The sequence below is a fragment of the Pelophylax lessonae genome (genome assembly GCF_965119305.1).
Source record: "Pelophylax lessonae genome assembly, chromosome: 4".
Taxonomy (NCBI): domain Eukaryota; kingdom Metazoa; phylum Chordata; class Amphibia; order Anura; family Ranidae; genus Pelophylax; species Pelophylax lessonae.
In genome coordinates this window covers 630,945,804-630,971,086 of record NC_138771.1, presented here as the reverse complement: position 1 = coordinate 630,971,086, position 25,283 = coordinate 630,945,804, and the positions used below count along the sequence as shown (strand labels likewise).

At 41.7% G+C, this 25,283-nt stretch overlaps 1 protein-coding gene across 1 annotated transcript in view; it reads right to left on the bottom strand.

The window, feature by feature from the left end:
- Positions 1-25,283, bottom strand: part of LOC309552861 (uncharacterized protein) — a gene marked incomplete at its 3' end in the record, with an annotated part of 214,407 nt that overhangs the window by 55,449 nt on the left and 133,675 nt on the right. The window contains exon 7 of the mRNA XM_082253772.1: positions 21,257-21,351. Coding sequence (XP_082109898.1) covers positions 21,257-21,351 — 95 coding nt within the window. The remainder of the gene's footprint in view (positions 1-21,256; positions 21,352-25,283) is intronic.

Here is a 25,283-nt window from a genome sequence, read left to right as displayed (position 1 = left end):
TAGGAGCGAAGTCCTATGCTGTTAATTATTTCATTAGCGCAGGCATAGGGTTCTGCTACTTTCACACCTATATATGTGTATGTGTATATATACATACATGTGTGTGTGTGTATATATACCCCTACACAGAAGTTCTGATGTTATGCCTGCCTCCAAAGATGCCCAAAAAATGCCCAAAAAAAACGCCTGCTACAAAATCGCCCAGGTGTGTTGTTGCAGGCGTTTTTTTTTTGGGCATTTTTTGGGCGTCTTTGGAGGCAGGCATAACATCTGAACTTCTGTATAGGGGTATATATACACACACACTTATATGTATTTATACACATACACACATATAGGTGTGATAGGAGCGTAGTCCTATGCCTGTTAATTATTTCATTAGCGCAGGCATAGGGTTCTGCTACTTTCACAAATATATATGTGTATGTGTATATATACATACATGTGTGTGTGTGTATATATACCCCTACACAGAAGTTCTGATGTTATGCCTGCCACCAAAGACGCCCAAAAAATGCCCAAAAAATGCCCAAAAAAACGCCTGCTACAAAAACGCCCAGGTGTGTTGTTGCAGGCGTTTTTTTTGGGGCATTTTTTTGGGGTCTTTGGAGGCAGGAATAACATCTGAACTTCTGTATAGGGGTATATATACACACACACTTATATGTATTTATACACATACACACATATAGGTGTCGTAGGAGCGTAGTCCTATGCCTGTTAATTATTTCATTAGCGCAGGCATAGGGTTCTGCGACTTTCACACCTATATGTGTGTATGTGTATATATACATACATGTGTGTGTGTATATATACCCCTACACAGAAGTTATGATGTTATGCCTGCCTCGAAAGACGTCCAAAAAATGCCCAAAAAAGCGCCTGCTACAAAAACACCCAGGTGTGTTGTTGCAGGCGTTTTTTTGGGGCATTTTTTGGGCGTCTTTGGAGGCAGGCATAACATCTGAACTTCTGTATAGGGGTATATATACACACATACTTATATGTATTGTAAGGGATTAGCTCGGTGGTAGGCGTAGATGACTCCTTGGGGGGTGCGTTTTCACAGAGAAATAGCCCAAAAGTGCTTGCAAACAACAGGTTGGTTTATTACTGGTGTTTTCTTCACCAGACTGCATGCAGCAAAAACATTCAAAATAAAATAAAACAGAAAATAAATCCTTGCCTCTGTGGGCGGCTACCTTCTCACTCTCGAACCTACCTAAGAGTCTGTCTCCAACCTACTGTTGGACAGACTTTTTTGTCCTACAGCGGACACTCAAAAGTCCATTTTACAATCTCTTCACAGGGTAAAACAGTCCTTATTTCTTTCACACAGAAACAGTTCGTCTTCTCACCTTTGAGACATCTTCACACTTGGTTACCCTCCCGGGTACACATTACTCCGGGGGGTCTTCTCCCAGGCCCACACATCCTGTTGGGAGGCACACACTGACTGTCCTCCTTCCCCCAGCCCACATGGCTTCAGGAGACAGCTTCCGGAGGCAGCAATCCTCAGACTTCCTTTGGACAATTATAGAAGCCTTATCTCCCTCATTCTGAACAGCTGAAGCCTGTTCAGCGTCTTTAGACATTTCTTCTGGCTTCTGCAGCCGACACCCTATAATAATTGGTGAATTGTGTCTCCGATCTGTGACAACACTCACAGATTTAGCTGACTTCCTGTTACAGTATTTATACACATACACACATATAGGTGTGATAGGAGCGTAGTCCTATGCCTGTTAATTATTTCATTAGCGCAGGCATAGGGTTCTGCTACTTTCACACCTATATATGTGTATGTGTATATATACATACATGATACATACATGTGTGTGTGTATATATATACCCCTACACAGAAGTTCTGATGTCATGCCTGCCTCCAAATACATCCACAAAAAGCCCAATAAAACGCCTGCAACTAAAAGCCGGGAGTCACAGGGGCGAAGCCACTATCCTGCTCTATTGCAATTCTAATAGAAACAATCTTTTTTCTATGGCTTTCTATGGTGGTCACCCTGACATGGAAGGGTTTGGTCACCCTGCCATAGCAGTCAGAGTCAGTTAACCCTACACCACACTACGGTCCCCTGACACTTAACACTTTCCCTACAGAAACTAGATTATTAAATCTAACAATAGTGAAAAACAGTACCCTAACTACACTAGATATCCCTTTCCTCACACTAATAATTGCTAAATGACATTTTTAAGCAGGAGTAACAGAACTGCTTCCACTCTCTTCCACAGCCCCTGTATTACAGTGCTAGAGATTTGGCGGGGCTATCTTATATACTGGAGGGCGTATTCACTACTGATTGGCCTCTGGACCCCCTAGTCACTCCAATCACATTCCTAGCATCCTCCTGCCCCATCAATTGGCTTTTACTGATGGTTCTGGTCCAATCACGGGCTTTTAAAGCCCAGTTCCTGTCCCATTGCATTTTGGTTTGTTCTGGCTGCCGAATTCCGCACTTTTTCAGCAAAAAGTTCCAAATTCGGCCGAGTTTCGAACAGTCAATGTTCGGGTCGAACCGATGGTCGACCCGAACCGTTCGATCATCCCTAGTCTTTACAACTACTATCCTTAAATAAAGGGTAAAATGCCAAAGTATTTGGGATTTGATATAGCGCTTGCTAATGCTATCCAGGGATGGGCAACTGCTTGTCAATATCCTGGGTAGTGGAAATGGTGGACAAAGGTTGAATGGTTCCGAATAATTAAATGAATAAACCCAAAAAAATAGATAAACATGTGCGTATTAAATGTGGCTGAATAAATAATATATATCACGATGGAAATCAAAAGAATATAAAAAATAAATAAGTCACAGTAAAAACCATATGAGTGCCATAAAGTGCAAACTGGTGCCAAAAAAATATACATGGATATAGTCCAAGTATAAAGTTCATAAGTGACTTCAGTGAATAAATAGATAAAACTTGAGTGCCAAGTAAGGGAAAGTGAAAGTGCTTTGTGCTGGGTCCTCCAATAGTCCAATGCTGGTACTTGTGGTGTCAACCTTGTGGAATAATGGGGGGTATGCACTCACCAGAAGTTGTGGGTCTTAAATACCGTACGGTAAAAAGAACTATGGAGCCTGGTGGAACGCAAGCTGGTAGTTACTGCTCTCCACTCGCAGGCACCATTTTGGCAGACGTAATCCCCAAATTTGTATGCTTTTTATGTACTGTGAATCCCGCAATTACTTTATTAAATGATATTTTAACGGTACTGCACCATTTGGAGCTTTTTTTATTCCTTGCCCTGATCGGACCCTGAGGATCCAGGTCATCCAGGAGAGGGATCCCAGATCGTATGGGACTACAAAGCCCAGCAGTTACCTTGGACTATTGGAGGACCCAGCACAAAGCACTTGCACTTTCCCTTACTTGGCACTCAAGTTTTATCTATTTATTCACTGAAGTCACTTATGAACTTTATACTTGGACTATAAACATATATACATTTTTGGCACTAGTTTGCACTTCATGGCACTCATATGGTTTTTACTGTGACTTATTTATTTTTTATATTCTTTTGATTTCCATCGTGATATATATTATTTATTCAGCCACATTTAATACGCACATGTTTATCTATTTTTTGGGTTTATTCATTTAATTATTCTGAACCACTCAACCTTTGTCCACCATTTCCTCTACCCAGGATATTGACAAGCAGTTGTCCATCCCTGGATAGCATTAGCAAGCGCTATATCAAATCCCAAATACTTTGGTATTTTACCCTTTATCTACCTCATATCCTATAGCAGCTGCTATCATCACTCCCTTCCCAATCATTTAATTTCTACATTCCTCTCCTTCCCCCCCCCCCCCCCTCCTAATAGGACATCCATAGGTGCGAGGGATATATACCATTTTGGAGTATATTTTCACCTTTAATACCGTTACATGTTAAGGGTCTAAACCACCCTGTCAAACGCTTTTCTATGTGGAAAGAGGCTACATCGCACAAAGTAGACGTTTTAGCGATTCAGGAGACGCACTTCAAACAAAGTCACACCCCCCGATGCTCTCATCAGGACTACCAACATGTGTGTCTAGCATCAGCTTCCGAAAAAGAAAAGAGGGGTCCTATTAGCTGTACGCAACTCTGTGTCCTTTGCCTACTCTAGGGTGGTGCAGGATACAGAGGGCAGATACATCATTCTCAACTGTACCATTGATGACTGTTTATATACCATAGTCAATGTTTATGCTCCCAATACGCACCAATTACGTTTACGTAAACTTTGTACCAAGGTTAATAAGCTGAAGGTGGGTAAATTGATTATGTGTGGGGATTTCAACTTAGTGGCTAATCACACCATGGACACTTCCTCTAGGAACACAACTTCTGCACCCTCTATGGCCACCCTTATTCACTCAGAGGGACTCCATGATGTGTGGTGCTACCAACATGCAGAGGAGAGGGACTACTCCTTTTTCGCTGCACGCCACAACTCCTACACCAGAATAGACATGTTCCTGGTAGACACCCAAACCCTCCCTCAAATTATTCACACTTCTATCTCCCCTATAACCTGGTCAGATCATGCTGCTATTCACATGTCTGTAGCTGTAGGTCAGGCATCGCCTTCTACCTATATATGGCGGTGTAATAACTCCACTCTTTCTGACCCAGACTCCCTTAAATCTCTTCAATCCCAACTACAGGAATTCTTCTCCACCAACAATACGCCTGACGTAAACCCTTTTACACTGTGGAACGCCCACAAAGCCTTCGCCAGGGGTGTCCTCATACAATTAACCTCAGGATTAAAGAAAAAATTCAATAAAAAACGTAATGACCTCATAAGTGAAATTAAATCCTTAGACGATATTAATAAAAGTACTCCCTCCCCTGCCACAGCCTCTAAACTCTCCTCCCTGTGTTCAGATCTCCGTAGGCTCTATGCCGATAAACATGACAAAATGTTGGCGCGCCTTCGCCTACAATACTACTCTGCTCACAATAAAGCGGGCAAGTTCTTAGCATCACGGCTCAAGGCGCGGAGAACTAAAACAAAAATCAAATTTGTTACTCACCCGCACACGGGAATTGAACAGACTCACCCCAAACAAATCGCGGACGCGTTTTCTGATTATTACAGCTCCTTATACAACCTTCACTCAGACCCCAGTACTCCCCAACCAACAGATGCAGGCATTCAAGCATTCCTTCAAAAAATCAGTTTACCTTCTCTAACAAATGAATCCCTCGCTAGCCTTATTAGCCCTTTCACACCCCAGGAACTAGCCAACGCAATTACAAGCCTTCCTCTGAACAAGTCCCTGGGTCCAGATGGTATGACCAACGAATATTATCGCTCCCTTCACGGCATACTCTCACCTGTTGAAAACGTTCTCTGCAGCAATTTCTTTGGGTAACACTCCCCCAAGAGATGCTCCGAGCCAACATTATTACTCTCCCCAAGCCGGGTAAACCCCCTATAACTCCAGCCAAGTTTAGGCCTATTTCACTCCTAAATAATGACGTGAAACTGTACGCCAAACTTATAGCCAACCGCCTAGCGCAGATCTTGCCTTCGTTGTTGGGGGGAGACCAGATGGGGTTCGTACGGGGACGTCAGGCTCCCGACGCTGCCAGAAGGGTTGTCAATTTGATCCACCACGCCGAGAGTACAAAAACGCCTTCTCTGCTTCTTTCCATTGATGCAGAAAAGGCGTTTGACCGTATTCACTGGGGCTACACGGAAGTGGTTCTCCACAAATTCGGGTTTTCAGGCCCGATACTGGGAGCCATATTGGCATTGTACTCCTCTCCCTCAGCTCAAGTCCTGTCGGCAGGCATGTTGTCCAAACCATTTGCTATAACGAATGGCACGCGTCAGGGCTGCCCGCTGTCACCCCTCATTTTTAACTTACTGATAGAACCTCTGGCGGAGCTGCTCCGCACAAGTCCCTTGGTTTCGGGCTTCAAATTTGGACAGTCTGAACACACCATCACGCTATTCGCTGATGATGTCATACTTAGCCTGACGAACCCCATCGTGTCCCTCCCGGCAGCACACCAAATACTCCAAGACTTCAGCTCTTACTATAAAGTTAAGTTTAGCAAGTCTACGATACTCAATATGAATATTCACGCCTCTTCCCGCACGCATCTCCAATCACAACTGCCCTACACCTGGGCTGCGCATTCACTGCAATATCTAGGAATTCAGTTGACGTTCCCCACTGCACACCTACTGTCCTCTAACTTGAAACCCCTGCTATCCGCCATTGTCGAAGACATCACTTAACTTAAACCTTCCAAACTCTCATGGACAGGTAGGATAGTAGCCTTCAAGATGATAAGCCTGCCAAAAATACTATATATTTTTCGTACTCTCCCTATACATATTACTAAGAATTATTTAACCTCCCTCTCCAAACTCCTCCGTACTTATGTGGCAAAAGAAGAGAGCACATTGTGCCTACTCACACATGATACGTCATAAAAGAGTGGGAGGCTTGGGTTTCCCTAACATAGAGGATTACTACCATGCCTCCAGACTCGCACCCCTCCAGTACTGGTTTTCCCACGGGCAACCCCTCCCCTGGCTTCCGATAGAGGCCTCGATATCACGTACACCTAATCTCAGCCTGTTGCTATTAGCAGACCTATGGAGACCTTTAAACTTACGTACCCTTCCTATTACCACCCAAGCGTCCCTGAGATCCTGGAGACTTCTTACTACCTGTCTTGCCACACACCAACCCTCGGTAACACTTCCTATGCCACTATCTATCCTAAATATCCTCTTACCATACACAAATACGACCCAATTTGCCTCTGCGGGCATCACCACAATATCGCAGTTCTATCGAAACGGCTCCCTAAAATCCTGTAAAGAATATCTCCACCTCACTGTAGAAGTTTCTCACCGACGTATCAACTCCAATAAAAGGGAGACCTACGTCGCTGGACTCCTCCCCTTGTGCGCCGCCGGAGGCTCGCTCCCGCTGTATTTAGACACAGCGGGAGTCGGCCAGTGGAGGAGAGGCGGCGATCACTGCCGCTCTTCCCCGATCATTGGGGATCGAGTGTGGAGATCCGCCCTATGTGACAGGCAGGGACAGATTACAGGATTCAGCATAGCTGAACCTGCGATCTGTGCCTGTGTCCCACAGTTCCCTCCCCCCACACACATCAGTAAGCACCAGGCATACATTAACCCCTTGATCACCAACAAAAGTTAACCCCTTCCATGCCAGTGTGATTTTTACAGTAACAGTGCATATTTATAGCACTGTTTAATGTAGTAAGGTCACTGGTACCCCAAAAAGTGTCAAAAATGTCAGTTAGGGGTCCGATTTGTCTGCCGCAATGTCGCAGTCCCGTTAAAAAAATTGCAGATCACCGCCATTACTAGTTAAAAAAAAAAACAATAAAAATGACATCAATTTTCCGTAGTTAGTAGCTGCGATAACTTTTGCGCAAACCAATCAAAATACGCTTATTGCGATTTTTTTTTACCAAACATATGTAGCAGAAAACAAATTGGCCTAAAATGTTAAAAAATTTAGATTTTTACATTTTTTGGGGGGGAATTTCATATAAAAAAAATGTGAAAAATATTGTTATTTTTTCAAAATTGTCGCTCTTTTTTTGTTTATAGCGCAAAAAGTAAAAATCACACAGGTGATCAAATACCACCTAAAGAAAGCTCTATTTGTGGGAAAAACAAGGACATAAATTAATTTAGGTACAGCTTCGCACGACCGCGCAATTGTCCGTTAAATTAACGCAGTGCCGAAACACAAAATATGGCCTGGTCAGGAATGAGGTAAAATCTTCTGGTCTTAAAGCGGTTAAAAATACGCTCATTGAGAATTTTTTTGTCAAAGACATGTAGCTAAATACATTTGGCCTAAATATATGACAAAAATTGAATATCTTGGATATCTTTTAACTGTCAAAGTAGAAAAATATTGTTATTTTTTTCACAATTGTCGCATTTTTTTATTAATATCGCAAAAAATTAAAAGCGCAGAGGTGATCAAATACCACCAAAAGAAAGCTTGGTTTGTGGGAAAAAAAGGACGTAAATTTAATTTGGGTATGGCGTTGCATGACCGCGCAATTGTCAGTTAAAGTCACACAGTGCCGAATCGCAAAAAGTAGCCAGGACGAAAAGCAGGAAAATCCTCCGGTCCTAAAGTGGTTAACATTTCACTTCATATTTCCTGCCATTACCATAGCCCATTGCCAAAATACATTTTCCTGCTCCTTATGATCGCAGTAATACTACTTACACTATATTGCCAAAAGTATTCGGACGCCTGCCTTTACACGCACATGAATCTAGGGGCATCCCAGTCTTAGTCCGTAGAGTTCAATATTGAGTTGGCCCACCCTTTGCAGCTATAACAGCTTCAACTCTTATGGGAAGGCTGTCCACAAGGTTTAGGAGCGTGTCTCTGGGAATGTTTGACCATTCTTCCAGAAGCGCATTTGTGAGGTCAGACTGATGTTTGGACGAGAAGGCCTGGCTCGCAGTCTCCTCTCTAATTCATCCCAAAGGTGTCCTATTGGGTTGCAGGCCAGTCAAGTTCCTCAACCCTAAATCCACTCATCCACACTATATTGCCAAAAGTATTGGTAAAGTCCCCTTTTAACATCTATACCAGACCCTCATCTAGGATATACAGTAGGCCTGATATAGATGAAGAGAATCTCAGACCACTTTGTGTACAAACAGAAGTAAGCGGCTATTTAAAAGGCATTTTTTTCTTTGTTACTGTCAAAACCAATGTCAAGGTAAGAGGCAGAGGCATGATAAGGGCACCCCATAGACATGTTATTTAAAGGATTTTTTCATTTTTATTGTTGCTCTTTAGACATTGTTAAAATCACTGCCCCCAACCAACCAAACTTTTTTCAATTGTGTTTTGTACACATTTCCCACTCATGTCATCTGTTTGACAATTCCATGTACAAACCCGATTCCAAAGAAGTTTGTACAAATTGTGAATAAAAACAGAATGGAATGATGTGGAAGTTTCAAATATCAATATTTTATTCAGAATACAACATAGATGACATATCAAATGTTTAAACTGAGAAAATGTATAATTTTAAGGGAAAAATAAGTTGATTTTAAATTTCATAGCATCAACACATCTCAAAAAAGTTGGGACAAGGCCATGTTTACCACTGTGTGGCATCCCCTCTTCTATTTATAACAGTCTGCAAATGTCTGGGGACTGAGGAGACAAGGTACTCAAGTTTAGGAATTGGAATGTTGTCCCATTCTTGTCTAATACAGGCTTCTAGTTGCTCAACTGTCTTAGGTCTTCTTTGTCGCATCTTCCTCTTTTTGATGCACCAAATGTTTTTTATGGGTGAAAGATCTGGACTGCAGGCTGGCCATTTCAGTACCCGGATTCTTCTTCTACGCAGCCATGATGTTGTAATTGATGCAGTATGTGGTCTGGCATTGTTATGTTGGAAAATGCAATGTCTTCCCTGAAAGAGACGACGTCTGGATAGAAACATAGAAACATAGAATGTGTCGGCAGATAAGAACCATTTGGCCCATCTAGTCTGCCCAATATATCTGAATCCTATGAATAGTCCCTGGCCCTATCTTATATGAAGGATAGCCTTATGCCTATCCCATGCATGCTTAAACTCCTTCACTGTATTTGCAGCTACCACTTCTGCAGGAAGGTTATTCCATGCATCCACTACTCTCTCAGTAAAGTAATGCTTCCTCATATTAATTTTAAACCTTTGCCCCTCTAATTTAAAACTGTGTCCTCTTGTGGTAGTTTTTCTTCTTTTAAATATGCTCTCCTCCTTTACCGAGTTGATTCCCTTTATGTATTTAAAAGTTTCTATCATATCCCCTCTGTCTCTTCTTTCTTCCAAGCTATACATGTTAAGGTTATTTAACCTTTCCTGGTAAGTTTTTTCCTGCAATCCATGTACTAGTTTAGTAGCTCTTCTCTGAACTCTCTCTAGAGTATCTATATCCTTCTGGAGATATGGCCTCCAGTACTGCGCACAATACTCCAAGTGAGGTCTCACCAGTGTTCTGTACAGCGGCATAAGCACTTCTCTCTTTCTACTGCTTATACCTCTCCCTATACATCCAAGCATTCTGCTGGCATTTCGTGCTGCTCTATTACATTGTCTTCCCACCTTTAAGTCTTCTGAAATAATTACTCCTAAATCCCTTTCCTCAGATACTGAGGTCAGGACTGTGTCAAATATTCTATATTCTGCCCTTGGGTTTTTACGCCCCAGGTGCATTATCTTGCACTTATCCACATTAAATTTCAGTTCTGACCATTCTTCTAGTTTTCCTAAATCCTTTTCCATTTGGCGTTTCCCTCCAGGAACATCAACCCTGTTACATATCTTTGTGTCATCAGCAAAAAGACAAACCTTACCATCGAGGCCTTTTGCAATATCACTTATGAAGATATTAAACAAAATTGGTCCCAGTACAGATCCCTGAGGTACCCCACTGGTAACATGACCTTGTTCTGAATGTTCTCCATTGACTACAACCCTCTGTTGTCTGTCACTCAGCCACTGCCTAATCCACTCAACAATATGGGAGTCCATGCTCAATGACTGCAGTTTATTGATAAGTCTTCTATGTGGGACAGTGTCAAAAGCCTTACTAAAATCTAGATATGCAATGTCTACTGCACCTCCACCGTCTATTATTTTAGTCACCCAGTCAAAAAAATCTATAAGATTTGTTTGACATGATCTCCCTGAAGTAAACCCATGTTGTTTTTCATCTTGCAATCCATGGGATTTAAGATGTTCCACAATCCTATCCTTTAATAGGGTTTCCATTAATTTGCCTACTATTGATGTCAGACTCACTGGTCTATAGTTGCTCGATTCCTCCCTACTACCTTTCTTGTGAATGGGCACGACATTTGCCAATTTCCAATCTTCCGGGACGACTCCTGTTACTAATGATTGGTTAAATAAATCTGTTAATGGTTTTGCCAGCTCACCACTAAGCTCTTTTAATAATTTTGGGTGTATCTCATCAGGACCCTGTGACTTATTTGTCTTCACTTCTTCACTTTAGACAGCAATCTTAGAACGTCTTCCTCTGTAAAGACACATGCATCAAACGATTCATTAGTCATCCTTTCAAGTGGAGGTCCTTCTCCTTCTTTTTCTTCTGTAAAAACTGAACAGAAGTATTCATTAAGGCAGTCGGCTAGCCCTTTATTCTCTTCTACATACCTTCCGTCCTTTGTTTTTAATTTAGTTATTCCTTGTTTTAATTTCCTTTTTTCATTTATATATCTGAAGAATGTCTTATCCCCCTTTTTCATAGACTGAGCTAGTTTTTCTTCTGCCTGCGCTTTAGAAGTTCTTATAACTTGCTTGGCCTCTTTCTGCCTAATCTTGTAGATTTCCTTATCTTCATTGCTCTGGGTTTTTTTATAATTACAAAATGCTAGCTTTTTATTTTTAATGATTTGGGCCACTTCTGCTGAGTACCACAGTGGTCTCTTCCTTTTTTTGCTTTTACTGACAAGTCTAATGCAATTTTCTGTTGCCTTCAATAATGCACCTTTTAAGTAGTCCCATTTCTCCTGGACTCCATGTAATCCGTTCCAGTCTGATAAGGACTCATTTATGACTAATTTCATGTTTGAAAAGTCTGTTTTTCTAAAATCTAAAACTTTTGTTTTTGTGTGGTGTGACTCTTTCACAGTTCTTATATTAAACCACACTGACGGGTGATCACTAGATCCCAAGGTTTCGCCTACAATGACATCATATACCGAATCCCTATTTGTGAATACCAAATCCAAAATGGCCTCCCTCCGGGTTGGCTCCTCAACCACTTGTTGCAGAGACAACCCCAGTAGGGAATTTAGAATATCTGTACTCCTGGTAGAACTTGCTATTTTGGTTTTCCAGTTTATATCTGGAAGATTGAAATCTCCCATAATGATAACTTCTCCTTTCATTGTCATTTTAGCTATTTCTTCAACTAGTAGATCATCTAGTTCTTTAACTTGACCAGGTGGTCTATATATCACACCTACATGAGTTACTGCATGATTAGCAAACTGCAACGTAACCCAAACTGACTCTATGTTGGCCTCACCAACTTGTATTATGTTAGATTTAATGCTATCTTTCACATACAGGGCCACTCCTCCTCCTTTCTTGCCTTCTCTGTCTCTTCTGTATAAAGAGTACCCTGGTATGGTTATGTCCCAGTCATTTCTTTAATTAAACCATGTCTCCGTAACAGCCACTAAATCTACATTCTCAGATGCCATTATTGACCCAAGTTCATTGATTTTTTTACCTAAACTGCGAGCATTTGTAGACAGGACTCTGAGCTTATCATTTCTTAACCTCTGTGCTTCTGACCTGTTCTGGCATTGTTTCGGGGGGCAATTGGACTCTTGTATTTCCACTCTTTTGCCCCCCCTTCCTAGTTTAAATACTCTTTCGCAAATTCTTGGAGTTGTTCACTAAGTACATTTGTTCCTTTGAGAGAAAGATGCAAACCATCTTTTTTGTACAGTTCCTTTCTATTCCAAGTAGAGCTATCATGAGAAACAAAGCCAAATCCTTGCTCTTGACACCATTTACTAAGCCATATGTTGAACTCCTTTATGCGCCTCTGCCTATCATTCTGAACATTATGCACAGGCAGAACTTCAGAAAATGAAATGGTGGATGCAAAATCCTGTACGTCATTACCAAGTGTGATAAAAGATTTTTTCACTTCTGACACTTCATTGCAAGCCGGATCATTTGTCCCTAGATGGACAAGAACATCCACGTCACCTTCCTGCTTTGCTTGCTTAACAATATTAATAATCTTCTATCTCGTCTAGCAGTAGCACCAGGGAGACATCTCACAAAACCATTTTCTTTAAGCACCACACTTCTTATCATTGAATCACCCAGCAACAGCTGCTTCCTTTGAGACTTCACTTTATCTTTTTTGTCCTTGGCAGCAGTCTTGCATACATTAGACATAGGAGTCGATGGTTCCTCTCCCTCTGTGCTTGAGTCCATATCCATGTTGTCCTTACTAGGGATGATCGAACGGTTCGGGTCCACCATTGGTTCGGCCCGAACATTGGGTGTTTGAGGTTCGGCCGAATTTAGAACTTTTTGCCCAAAAAGTGCGGAATTCGGCAACCAGAACCGACCAAAATGCAATGCTTCAGGAAATGGGCTTTAAAAGCCCGTGATTGGACCAGAACCATTAGCAAAAGCCAATTGAGGGGGCAGGAGAATGCTAGGAATGTGATTGGAGTGACTAGGGGGTCCCTAGACCAATCATTAGTGAATACGCCCCCCAGTATATAAGATCGCCCCGCCAAATTCCTAGCATTCTTGTAGGGGACATGGAAGAGAGTGGAATGCTGTTCTGTTCTAATGTGTTACAAAGTGTCATTTAGCTATTTTTAGTGTGAGGAAAGGGATATCTAGTGTAGTTAGATATCTCGTTCAGCTCTAACTTTTGGCACTTACTCTACTTACCTTTTTCTGTCCCTTTATCCTTATCACTTGGTTGCTTAACACATCATTCCTGGATTACTATTTTCTTTGGTATGACTACCCCTTTGGCACATCTACTCAATTAGGGGGATCTAACCCCATCCTCACCACCACTTGCACCCAATTAATCTCACTCTGGAATCCTGTTGTAATTGGATATTCTTTCTTTGGGCTCTTCACAACTCCACCTCTCTATCACTATACTTTGTCTACTTACCTTAGTGTTCCATTTCCCAACATTCAACAATACCCTTTTTCACACTCTTCTTCCAGTCACATTCTCATTTTATCCTATACATTCCACAGTCTATATCCCACTTATACACATTTTTTCAATTTTAATTTTTAAATTTTTATGCAAGTAATGGTATATATAATATATAACATATTTACTTCTACCATTTTCTTTTTTGATTCCATAGCTATATTCTATATACATTCCATCCCCTTCCAATAATTTTTTACTTGCATTATGTAAACTGTGTTATGACCCCTCGCACGTCATATATACAATACATCCCCTTCATATATTTCTTACTCTTATGATGCAAGCTATATCATGACCCCTCATACGATATATATTTCTTTACTATTTATTTCTAATCATTGATACAGATATATGTTACCATCAAGAGTACTACAGTTTCTTCTATCTCACATTTTCCGGTGTGTGGCCCCTTCTACCATTGCCGCGATCCTCAGCGTCCTCAGCTCCCGGGGGAGACAATTGGGTCCTTTCCGCCTCCAGTGTCAGCCATTGCCATGGCTACCATGTAAGTTGGGATTGTGGGGGCTATTCCTCCCCTCCCTTTCCCCCTTTCAGCCTCCACTAACCATCATCCTTTGTAATACCTCATATGTATATTGTCTATTTTTAGATATGGATCATGCATCTGCTCTGAAGAAGTGGCGGGATTATGCCACGAAACGTGTCAGCTTATGATGTTATGACTTTACTTTAATACTCCTAATTTATGGATATTATGACTTTACTCCAATACTCCTATGGTTGTCAATTGCTATGTTGGTTTCTTTGAGGCTGTTCTGGGGATTACTCATTATCTTTATTACTCCAGCTTTATACACACCATATGTATCATCTTGTACAAAATTTATGCCATTTGTCTTCCATTATGAGTGCAATAAATGTGATACTTTTATTCTACCAACCCTGTCATGGTCATGTCTCTCATATAAAGTCCCAACTTTTCTACTTTGTTCTATAGTTTTTTTTTTAACATGATTTTATTCAGAACATTTTTAGTTACAGCAAATCAAAAACTACAATGTTTCATACAATATTGTATGTTTCAAATATCCCAAATGTACTTTGTCAAATGCCTTCTCTGCATCTAGAGATAGAAGCAGAGAAGGTGTCTTGTGATGTTCCCTCAATTGTATAAGGTTGAGAAATCTCCTGGTTCCATTGCAGGCCTGTCGGTTAGGTATGAATCCGACTTGGTCCGGGTGTACCAGGTTGGAAATGTACTGGGATAATCTAGTAGCTAGAATTTTTGCATAAGGCTTTGTGTCCATATTCAAAAAGGAGATAGATCTGTAGTTAGCGGGGTCGTCTGGTGATTTGCCTGGTTTAGAAATGGTTTTCATTAGGGCCCCTAAAGATTCCCTAGGAATTTTTCCAGTGGTTGCAAAATGGTTAAAAGACTTACATAAATGTGGGGCAATGAGATCTGGGAATACTTTATAATATGTGTTGCTATAGCCATCTAGGCCTGGTGCTTTATGAAGGGGGAGGCTAGAGATGGCTTTCTGGATCTCTTTTTCTGAGATCGGATGGCAAAGATCTTCCAGTTCGTTTGGTGTAATAGTGGGAAGGTGGATGGAGTCTAGGAATTGCTGAATTTTGTCAGCACAGGGAGTATGGTCCACTGGAGATGCATTTAAATGATATAGTGTGGTAAAGAATTAGCTAAAACAGTTAGCGATGTTTTTGAGGTTACTGACTAATTGCCCACAGGTTGTTTTCATGTTGGCTAATCTGGACAGTGCATTTTTGCGTTTAAGCTGTTTGGCTAATTCAGCCCCTGGTTCATTACCTACCGTAGGGGATAGCCATTGAGGCGGAGCCCTTTGATATGAAAATCACATTTTTTTTGTAGGTGTACCCGTAGTTTCTCTCTAAGATGACGGAGTTCAGTTTGATCTCTGTCATTGGGGTTGGACTTATTGCTCTGTTCAATTGCCTTGATTTCATCAAGGAGTCTGGAAGTGGTTTTGGCTCATAGTCTTTTCTCATAGGCACCAATTTTGATAAAAATGCCTCTCATAAAGCATTTATGAGCATTCCAAAGTACACAGTCATCTAGGACGGAGTCAATGTTTGATTGAAGGTAAGTTGCAATCTCAGCTTTGATCTGTTCCTGGTAGTATCAGTGATTCAAGAGGGAAGTATTTAAGTGCCATAAAGTGGTGGGTTTCGCAGTGGGGTTAGTAGATAGCATCATGTTCACTGGGGCAGTGGTCTTACCATGTGATATTGCCAATGTTAGCTGCAGTAATGAGTTGTAGAGTAGATTTGTGGGCCAGGAACATATCAATTCTGGAATAGGACCTTTGTGCATTTGAGAAAAAGGTGTAATCGTTCTTTGAGCCATTCAGACACCGCCATGGATCATATAATTCTTCAGATTGAATATTAGAGGCTAGAGCAGTGGGTCGTTTTCTGTTTGCACTAGAAGAGTATAGTTTGGGATCTGCAGTGTTGGTAAAATCACTGCATATAATTATGCTGTCTTTGGGAAAATTACGTAGTTTTCCTAATACATTCCTGTAGAATTGCTTTTGGTGTGTGTTGGGGGCATAAAAATTGGCAATAACCAGAGGGGTGTCATTGAAGGTTGCTGATAGGATGAGGTACCTGCCAGCTGGGTCAACCTCATCCTGGTGGACTTGGAGGGCTGTTAAATCTTTTACAGATATCATCACTCCTTTTGTTTTTTGATCAGCATTACCGAAGAACAGATACAAACATTTTTTATGGTAGCAGTTAGGCATTTTGTGTTTAGCAAAATGCGTCTCCTGCACACACAATATGCCTGACTTTTGGGAGATCGCTTTTTTCCATAGCTTAGATCATTTAAATGGGCTGTTAAGCCCTTTAGCGTTAATAGTTGTGAGGATTAGGGCCATAGTAGATTACGACTGGTAGCATTGAGCAGTGGCTAGAAAAGGACTTCTGCCGACAGTGGATTCGTTTTTAGGTCCAGAGACCAAATACTCACACCCAATGGGTCTTGGTAATAATAAGAAAAACAGGAAACAAACAAAATCAGATAACAGATACACATTGTTTTTAACCTGAAGTAGCAATAACAATTTGCTTGGCACAAAAACGAATCGGGTGTGTCAGAACAATCAGTAAGCCACACTCTTTAGGTGTCAATAATACTAAAAGAACAAGAAGATATTACATCCTTACAACATTAGTGTAGGTAAACTGAGTGCATGTGGAGGTCTTGTGTGATAATCTATAGGCTTGCAGTATTCTGTGGCTCAGAGATGCACAGTGGCAATTTAAATTCAGCAGAAGAAGGCAGAGAGGTTACAATAAGTCCCCAGTTGTGTAATCGCTTCATACCTTCCTTAGGGGACGTGATGGGAACCATTTGGTTTTGAAAGGTTACAAGTAGTTTGGTTGGAAATCCCCAGAAATACTGCTTGCACCTATGAGACGTTGTAGCTGACAGATCTTGAAATAGTGAGATATTAGTGTATGGTGCTGGGAGCGTGTACGCATTTCTAGCGGCTTTGAGAAGTCTATCTTTGATGTGGAAAAAAATGTATGCGAGCCAATACATCCCAGGGGACCGTGTCAGGCAGGTGTTTTGGTTTCATGATCCTGTGTGCTCTATCAAGCAGGATGTCTCGAGGAGTGAAGTCAGGGAGTAATTTGAGGAACAGTTGATGAAGGTATGGTATCAACTCTTTTTGTTTTTTATTGTTTCCGGTATGCTCCGGAATTTAATGTTGTTGCGCCTAGTGCAGTCTTCTAAATCGGCGACTTTGAGCTGCAGCTTGCAGATCTCTATTGCATGTATATCGTGAGTATCTAGAATTTCATTGTGGGCTGCTGCAACTTCTCTCAGTTGTTCCTCTACACGTTCAGTGCGTTCCTCTATATGATCTACCCTGTTGGTGGGATGTGAGACGGAGGAGCGCAGTTCTTTTTGTAGCCCAGATTGTAAGTGTAGCACCCTCCTAGGTAGGGCCTAGGAAAACGCATTAAGTGGCTCTTTTTGCTTATCAGTAGAGTCTGATCTGTTAGTTCTGCCTGTCACATGTTTCCAGGTGTGACTTATTGGGTCTAAGGGAGTATTCCCACTGTATCCAATAAGGGAGCTTGTTGGAAAGTAGAGGAAACCTAACCAATAGCACACCAGGGTTTGTAGCTGTCTCAGCGGGTGGGCATTCCCACAATGCATCCTGGAATTGGCTATAAACTCTGAGGGAACATGTGACAGGGCGTCTTTTGGTGGGAGCAAAGTCCCAGGAGGAGGTGGACGGCTGTCTCTCTTCCTGCATGTGTGAGGAAGGTGGTTCAGGTGGTCGGCCTATTGAACCAGTTGTGGAGCTGGACTGCAGAGGATCCAGAGAGCTGACCAGTGGAACTGTTGGCAGAATCTTTTGGGAAAAACAGTATCGTGAGTACCAAGGGGTTTGTCTAGGAGAGGGGACCACTCCAGAGGTCAGGGGATCAAGGAGCTAGCTTACACAGGAAGTTAACAGTGAAGGGGGTGCCGTGTAGATGACCCTGAAGATTAGGAACAAAGGGGGTGCCAGGAAGGACCCTGAAGTTGTTCTGCAGTTTGGTATAGATTACCTCAGGATACAGTTTACCTCAGAGAGCTCAATCAATTTCACTTCACAGCCAAGGGCAAAGTGAAGCAGCGGCCTAGTCGTGACTAGCGCCATTCAGCATTACTCAGCGTTACTCAGCGTTACTCAGCATCTTTCAAGTCATCCCAGCCAATTGTGCATAGTGTATAAAGTTGGAGTATCCCACTTATTCCCTTCTCCTATCCAAGTTCCAAATAAAACAAAAAAAAGCCAAAGCTACTGGGCTGTTTCCTGAGTGAGCTAAAACACTTGGGAAAATGTCAAACTGTCATGTTGTTGCTAATGGTAACCAGCAGCTCCCAAGGGAGTAGTGCTACATAAGGAAATCAGCATGACTTTTAGCGTGCTTTCTGAGGCAGGGAAAGCAGCCAGTGCCTCATGGTTATCAGTGTCTCTGTCTATCAGTGATCCCAAGATGGTGGCTCTGTGAATCTTTTTAGCCGAGGGAGGCTTATTGGGGTACTATACAGTAGAATATAGGTGGCATAGCAGCTCGCTTACCTCTGTCAGCTGTTTGCCCTGGTATGGCTGGGGATTCAGAGGGGGATTCCTCCATGTCTGATAATTGCTCTTGTACCTCCACTGCTTTAGGCTCCGGCAGGGTTTGTGGGCGGGAGTCCTCCCTGGCGCCATGTCGGCCGGCTGTGTTTGTCGGCGATATGAAGCATTTGGTTAGATGGCGTGGTCCCTGAGCCATCTGTTTCCTCCGGGACATTGCCTGCCTGATCCTGGGGATTTTGCCCTCTGCCAGTAGCTGCTATCGGTGGGTGTTGTCGTTGTTAGTCGCTGGAGACACCCAAAAGAGCGAGGAGGAAAGGAATCAAGCGACCATCTCGCTTAGCGGCTTGGACACGCCCAATAGTTTATTTTTTATCAATTCACAAATTGAAAAGTAAATGAACAGATAAGAAATCCAAATCAAATCAATATTTGGTGTGATCGCTCTTTGCCTATCAAACTGCATCAGCCAATGTTCACTTTGCATTTTGTAAATTGATACAAATTAACTTTAAACCACTTGCCGACCGCCTACTGCACTTTTGCTGCGGAAGGTCGGCTCTATTGCGCAAAACAACGTACCTGTACATTATTTCATGCAATAAACAGTGGGGGCGCATGATCGCAGGTCCGGTGAGCTGGATGTCTGCCAGCCACCCGCGATCATTAACCAGAGAGTTAGAATGGTGATCTGCCTATGTAAACAAGATCGCCATTCTGACAGGGGAGAAGATAGAGATCTTGTGTTCTGCTAAGCAGGAACATAGATCTCTGTCTTCATCCAGTCAAAACACCTTCCCCACAGTGAGAAAACACTAGCTAGGCACACAGTTAACCCTTTGATCGCTCCTGATTCTAACCCCTTCCCTGCCAGTATCATTAACAAAGTGACAGTGTATATTTTTAGCACTGATCACTGTAGTAATGTCACTGGCCCCCAGAAAAGTGTCAAAAGCATCAGTTAGATGTCCAATTTGTCTGCCGCAATGTCGCAGTCCCGCTAAAAATAACTGATTGCCCCCTATTACTAGTAAATAAATAAATAAAGAAAAATGCCCTAAAAATATGCCATAGGTTGTAGATGAGATAACTTTTGAGCAAACCAATTAATATACGCTTCTTGGGAATTTCTTTACCAAAAATATGTAGGAGAATACATATTAGCCTAAATTGATGAAGAAATGCAATATATAGATATATATATATAGAGAGAGAGAGAGAGAGAGAGAGAGAGAGATTGATATAGAATATTATTCAAATGTAGTTGTGAAAAAATGCTGTATAGTAAGAATTCTTTAAAATATATACTGTATATTTACCAAAACAAGAAAAAAACAAAAACAAATACATTATATATATATATATATATATATATATATATATATATATATATAAACCGCTTCAGTCCCCGGAAGGTTTTACTCCCTTAATTATCAGGCCATATTTTGCAAAACGGCACTGCGTTATTTTAACTGACAATTGCGACGCTGTACCCAAACAAAATACTTTTTTTTCCCACAAGTAGAGCTTTCTTTTGGTGGTATTTGAGATCAACTCTGCAGTTTTTATTGTTTGCGCTATAAACCAAAAATGAGAGACAATTTTGAAAATAAACTATATATATATATATATATATATATATATATATATATATATATACATACACACAGTGTATACTGTGTGTCTGTATATATATATATATATATATATATATATATATATATAAAATATATATTGTTTATTTTCAAAATTGTCGCTCATTTTTGTATTCATATTCATATATGTATATATATATATATATATATATATATATATATATATATATATATATATATATATATATATAGTAGATGTAAACCTAATTACATTATTGCCAAATCAGACTAGAAGGAACAGCCAAGCATTGTATATCTCACATGGAAAGGAAACATTTTCATGACAAATATTAACAAAAAAAGGGATATTAACGAAAAACCTAACAATTTGCTTAAACAAACCTCTACTTCATTAAAAAGTATTTGTGCTACTCATAGCATTTCAATTTTTTTCTCGTTATGTAAGAAGAAAACACACACTTGACCTGTCACTAAAAACCTAAACTTAATTCTAGTGTTAAATAAAATAAAGGAGTAATTTTCAAGGTGGACTAAATGTTAAAAGTTACAATCATTTTAAATAGAACCTACATTTAACAAATTGTGAAAGAAAGAAGGTTCAGAAGATTTGCCAACTTTTTCCATTTGCCTTCCTCTTCATCAACTTTTTGATTTTTCAGATAGAACAGTAAAATAATTTAGCATGAATCCCTTTCAACCCAAAAACAACCCAACCATAGGTATGCTGTATGTAACCACAGGTCACTAATACTCACCTTGGATGAAGAATAGTAACAGGAGGACCTGGGTGGTTTTCATGTTGGAAGGCATATACTGTTGGAAGGAGCAGTTGTGTTTATTTTGTCTTAGACTGTAGAAGAAAAAGAAGAAGAAAACTCATTTCCTGGACATCACAAATTGTGGTTGGTAGTTCTGCCACACAGTTCTCCTTTTTTATAACTGGAAATGTGACTACACAGTAAGGGGTTGATTTATTAACCACTTGCCAGCCAGCCGCCGTACCTATACTGTGGGTCGGCTCTCTCCCGTTGTACGTCGCTTTGTGAGACAGCTAGTAGGGGCGCGCGTGATTGCTCCCCGTGGAGACAGAACGCCGGTCTGCCTATGTAAACACGGCACACGGCTGTTCTGTCAGTAATGAACACAGGGATCCTGTGTTCCCCCTTTTTAGGAACACATGTCTCTGTGTTCATGCAGCAAGCCCACCCCCCACACAGTAAGGAAGCACCCCCTGTGGCAGGCGCAGCACTACAAAGTGCCTTATGCGCTGTGGCATTAGAAGAATTGGATTTCTCTGATTTCAGTCTAACCAGACTGTCTGTTACTCTATAAATTCCTCCAATACCGTTCTATGGAAAGCAGTAGGTTTAAAGAGCGCACCAAACGCTTAAGATATCTTCTTTATTAACTTCAACTTTTCTTCATTGATAACACTGACACTTTGCAGCAGACAGTCCATGTACAAACATGTGCTGAATACAGTATAACAAATGATGGATATATTTCTCTCTCTATTGCTGTTTGCTATAATGATTGAAGTTTGTTTTCTTATTTGAGTTCGATATAACTTTTCTAGGACATATGGATTGTTTGTTCGTGTTCTGCGGAACTACAAGTGAACACATAACTAGTTCAGTATACAGCTCTAATCACATTACAAACAATAGGAACATGTAAAACTGTTAATTACCTATTTTTGGCCACTTGCTTCCATAAAACTGCTCTGTGGATCTGTGTGTGTTCAGCTCTCTTTCTCTGTAGTGGAATGAGAAGGCTGGCTGAGAGCACGAGGCTTCAGAGAAAAAATGAGTGTAAAGTTGGCTGTGATTGGCCAAGACTAGTGTTAAGCGAACACGGACTGTATTATTCGTGTTCGTACCGAATAATTGGATTTTTGTTACCCGAACACGAACACGGACACTTTACTGTATATTCGGGAAAAAATCCGTGTTCGGTCGTTTTATTTCCGGGTTTTGCATGCTTTGGCGCTCTTTTCATGGCGGGCTTTCAACAGCCAATCAACAATCGTTTAACTGGTGTGCCTTAAGCCATCCCAGCCATGCCTGCAAATGTCTCAGTAGCTGTGATTGGCCGTCTGAAGCATGTGACCAAGTCTTTATAAGTTCGAGGCAGCCGCAGCGGCGTCATTATGCTGCTTAGATCAGGGACAGAGCACACATCAACGTGCTGGCTGCTGATTAGGGAAAGATAGGCAGGAAAAAACCATTTGTGTCCGGATAGAATTGAGGGACAGGTCGGAGTGTTTAGGCAGGGCGAGTTGTAGGCATTTTAGGGATAGAGTCTGCTGAATTATAGGGTCAGTGTGTTCTACAAACTACAATCGATATTGCTGTGTGGGGTGGGGTCTGCACTTAGTTCTCCTGATCTACGATCTCTTCTCAATCCTGTTAGGGACAGAGTCTGCTGAATTTTAGGGAAAGTGTGTTCTACAAACTACAATCGATATTGCTGTGTGGTGTGGGATAGGAGATAGGCAGGTGTCAGTGATCCACATCCATTTTTCTGTGTCTGGGCTGCAGTGAACACAATCTTTTTGGGGTGCAGTGAACACAATCCTTTTGGAGTGCAGTGAACAAAATCTTTGTGGGGTGCAGTGAACAAAACCTTTGTGGGGGTACAGTGAACACAATCTTTTTGGGGTGCAGTGAAGACAATCCTTGTGGGGTGCAGTGAAGACAATCCTTGTGGGGTGCAGTGAACAAAATCTTTGGGGGGTACAGTGAACACAATCTTTGTGGGGTACAGTGAACACAATCTTTGTGTGGTGCAGTGAAGACAATCCTTGTGGGGTGCAGTGAAGACAATCCTTGTGGGGTTCAGTGAACAAAATCTTTGGGGGGTACAGTGAACACAATCTTTGTGGGGTACAGTGAACACAATCTTTGTGGGGTGCAGTGAAGACAATCCTTGTGGGGTACAGTGAACACAATCTTTGTGGGGTGCAGTGAAGACAATTCTTTTGGGGTGCAGTGAACACAATCTTTGTGGGGTGCAGTGAACAAAACCTTTGTGGGGTACAGTGAACACAATCTTTGTGGGGTGCAGTGAACAAAACCTTTGTGGGGTACAGTGAACACAATCTTTGTGGGGTGCAGTGAAGACAATCCTTTTGGAGTGCAGTGAACACAATCTTTGTGGGGTACAGTGAACACAATCTTTGTGGGGTGCAGTGAACAAAACCTTTGTGGGGTACAGTGAACACAATCTTTGTGGGGTGCAGTGAACACAATCTTTGTGGGGTGCAGTGAACAAAACCTTTGTGGGGTGCAGTGAACACAACCTTTGTGGGGTACAGTGAACACAATCTTTGTGGGGTGCAGTGAAGAAAACCTTTGTGGGGTACAGTGAACACAATCTTTGTGGGGTACAGTGAACACAATCTTTGTGGGGTGCAGTGAACAAAACCTTTGTGGGGTACAGTGAACACAATCTTTGTGGGGTGCAGTGAAGACAATCCTTTTGGAGTGCAGTGAACAAAATCTTTGTGGGGTACAGTGAACACAATCTTTGTGGGGTGCAGTGAACAAAATCTTTGTGGGGTACAGTGAACACAATCTTTGTGGGGTGCAGTGAAGACAATCCTTGTGGGGTGCAGTAAAGACAATCCTTGTGGGGTGCAGTGAAGACAATCCTTGTGGGGTACAGTGAACAAAATCTTTGGGGAGTACAGTGAACACAATCTTTGTGGGGTACAGTGAACACAATCTTTGTGGGGTACAGTGAACACAATCTTTGTGGGGTGCAGTGAACAAAACCTTTGTGGGGTACAGTGAACACAATCTTTGTGGGGTGCAGTGAACAAAACCTTTGTGGGGTACAGTGAACACAATCTTTGTGGGGTACAGTGAACACAATCTTTGTGGGGTGCAGTGAACAAAACCTTTGTGGGGTACAGTGAACACAATCTTTGTGGGGTGCAGTGAACAAAACCTTTGTGGGGTACAGTGAACACAATCTTTGTGGGGTGCAGTGAAGACAATCCTTTTGGAGTGCAGTGAACAAAATCTTTGTGGGGTACAGTGAACACAATCTTTGTGGGGTGCAGTGAACAAAATCTTTGTGGGGTACAGTGAACACAATCTTTGTGGGGTGCAGTGAAGACAATCCTTGTGGGGTGCAGTGAAGACAATCCTTGTGGGGTGCAGTGAACAAAACCTTTGTGGGGTGCAGTGAACAAAACCTTTGTGGGGTACAGTGAACACAATCTTTGTGGGGTGCAGTGAACAAAACCTTTGTGGGGTACAGTGAACACAATCTTTGTGGGGTGCAGTGAAGACAATCCTTTTGGAGTGCAGTGAACACAATCTTTGTGGGGTACAGTGAACACAATCTTTGTGGGGTACAGTGAACACAATCTTTGTGGGGTGCAGTGAACAAAACCTTTGTGGGGTACAGTGAACACAATCTTTGTGGGGTGCAGTGAACACAATCTTTGTGGGGTGCAGTGAACAAAACCTTTGTGGGGTGCAGTGAACACAACCTTTGTGGGGTACAGTGAACACAATCTTTGTGGGGTGCAGTGAACAAAACCTTTGTGGGGTACAGTGAACACAATCTTTGTGGGGTACAGTGAACACAATCTTTGTGGGGTGCAGTGAACAAAACCTTTGTGGGGTACAGTGAACACAATCTTTGTGGGGTGCAGTGAACACAATCTTTGTGGGGTGCAGTGAACAAAACCTTTGTGGGGTGCAGTGAACACAACCTTTGTGGGGTACAGTGAACACAATCTTTGTGGGGTGCAGTGAAGAAAACCTTTGT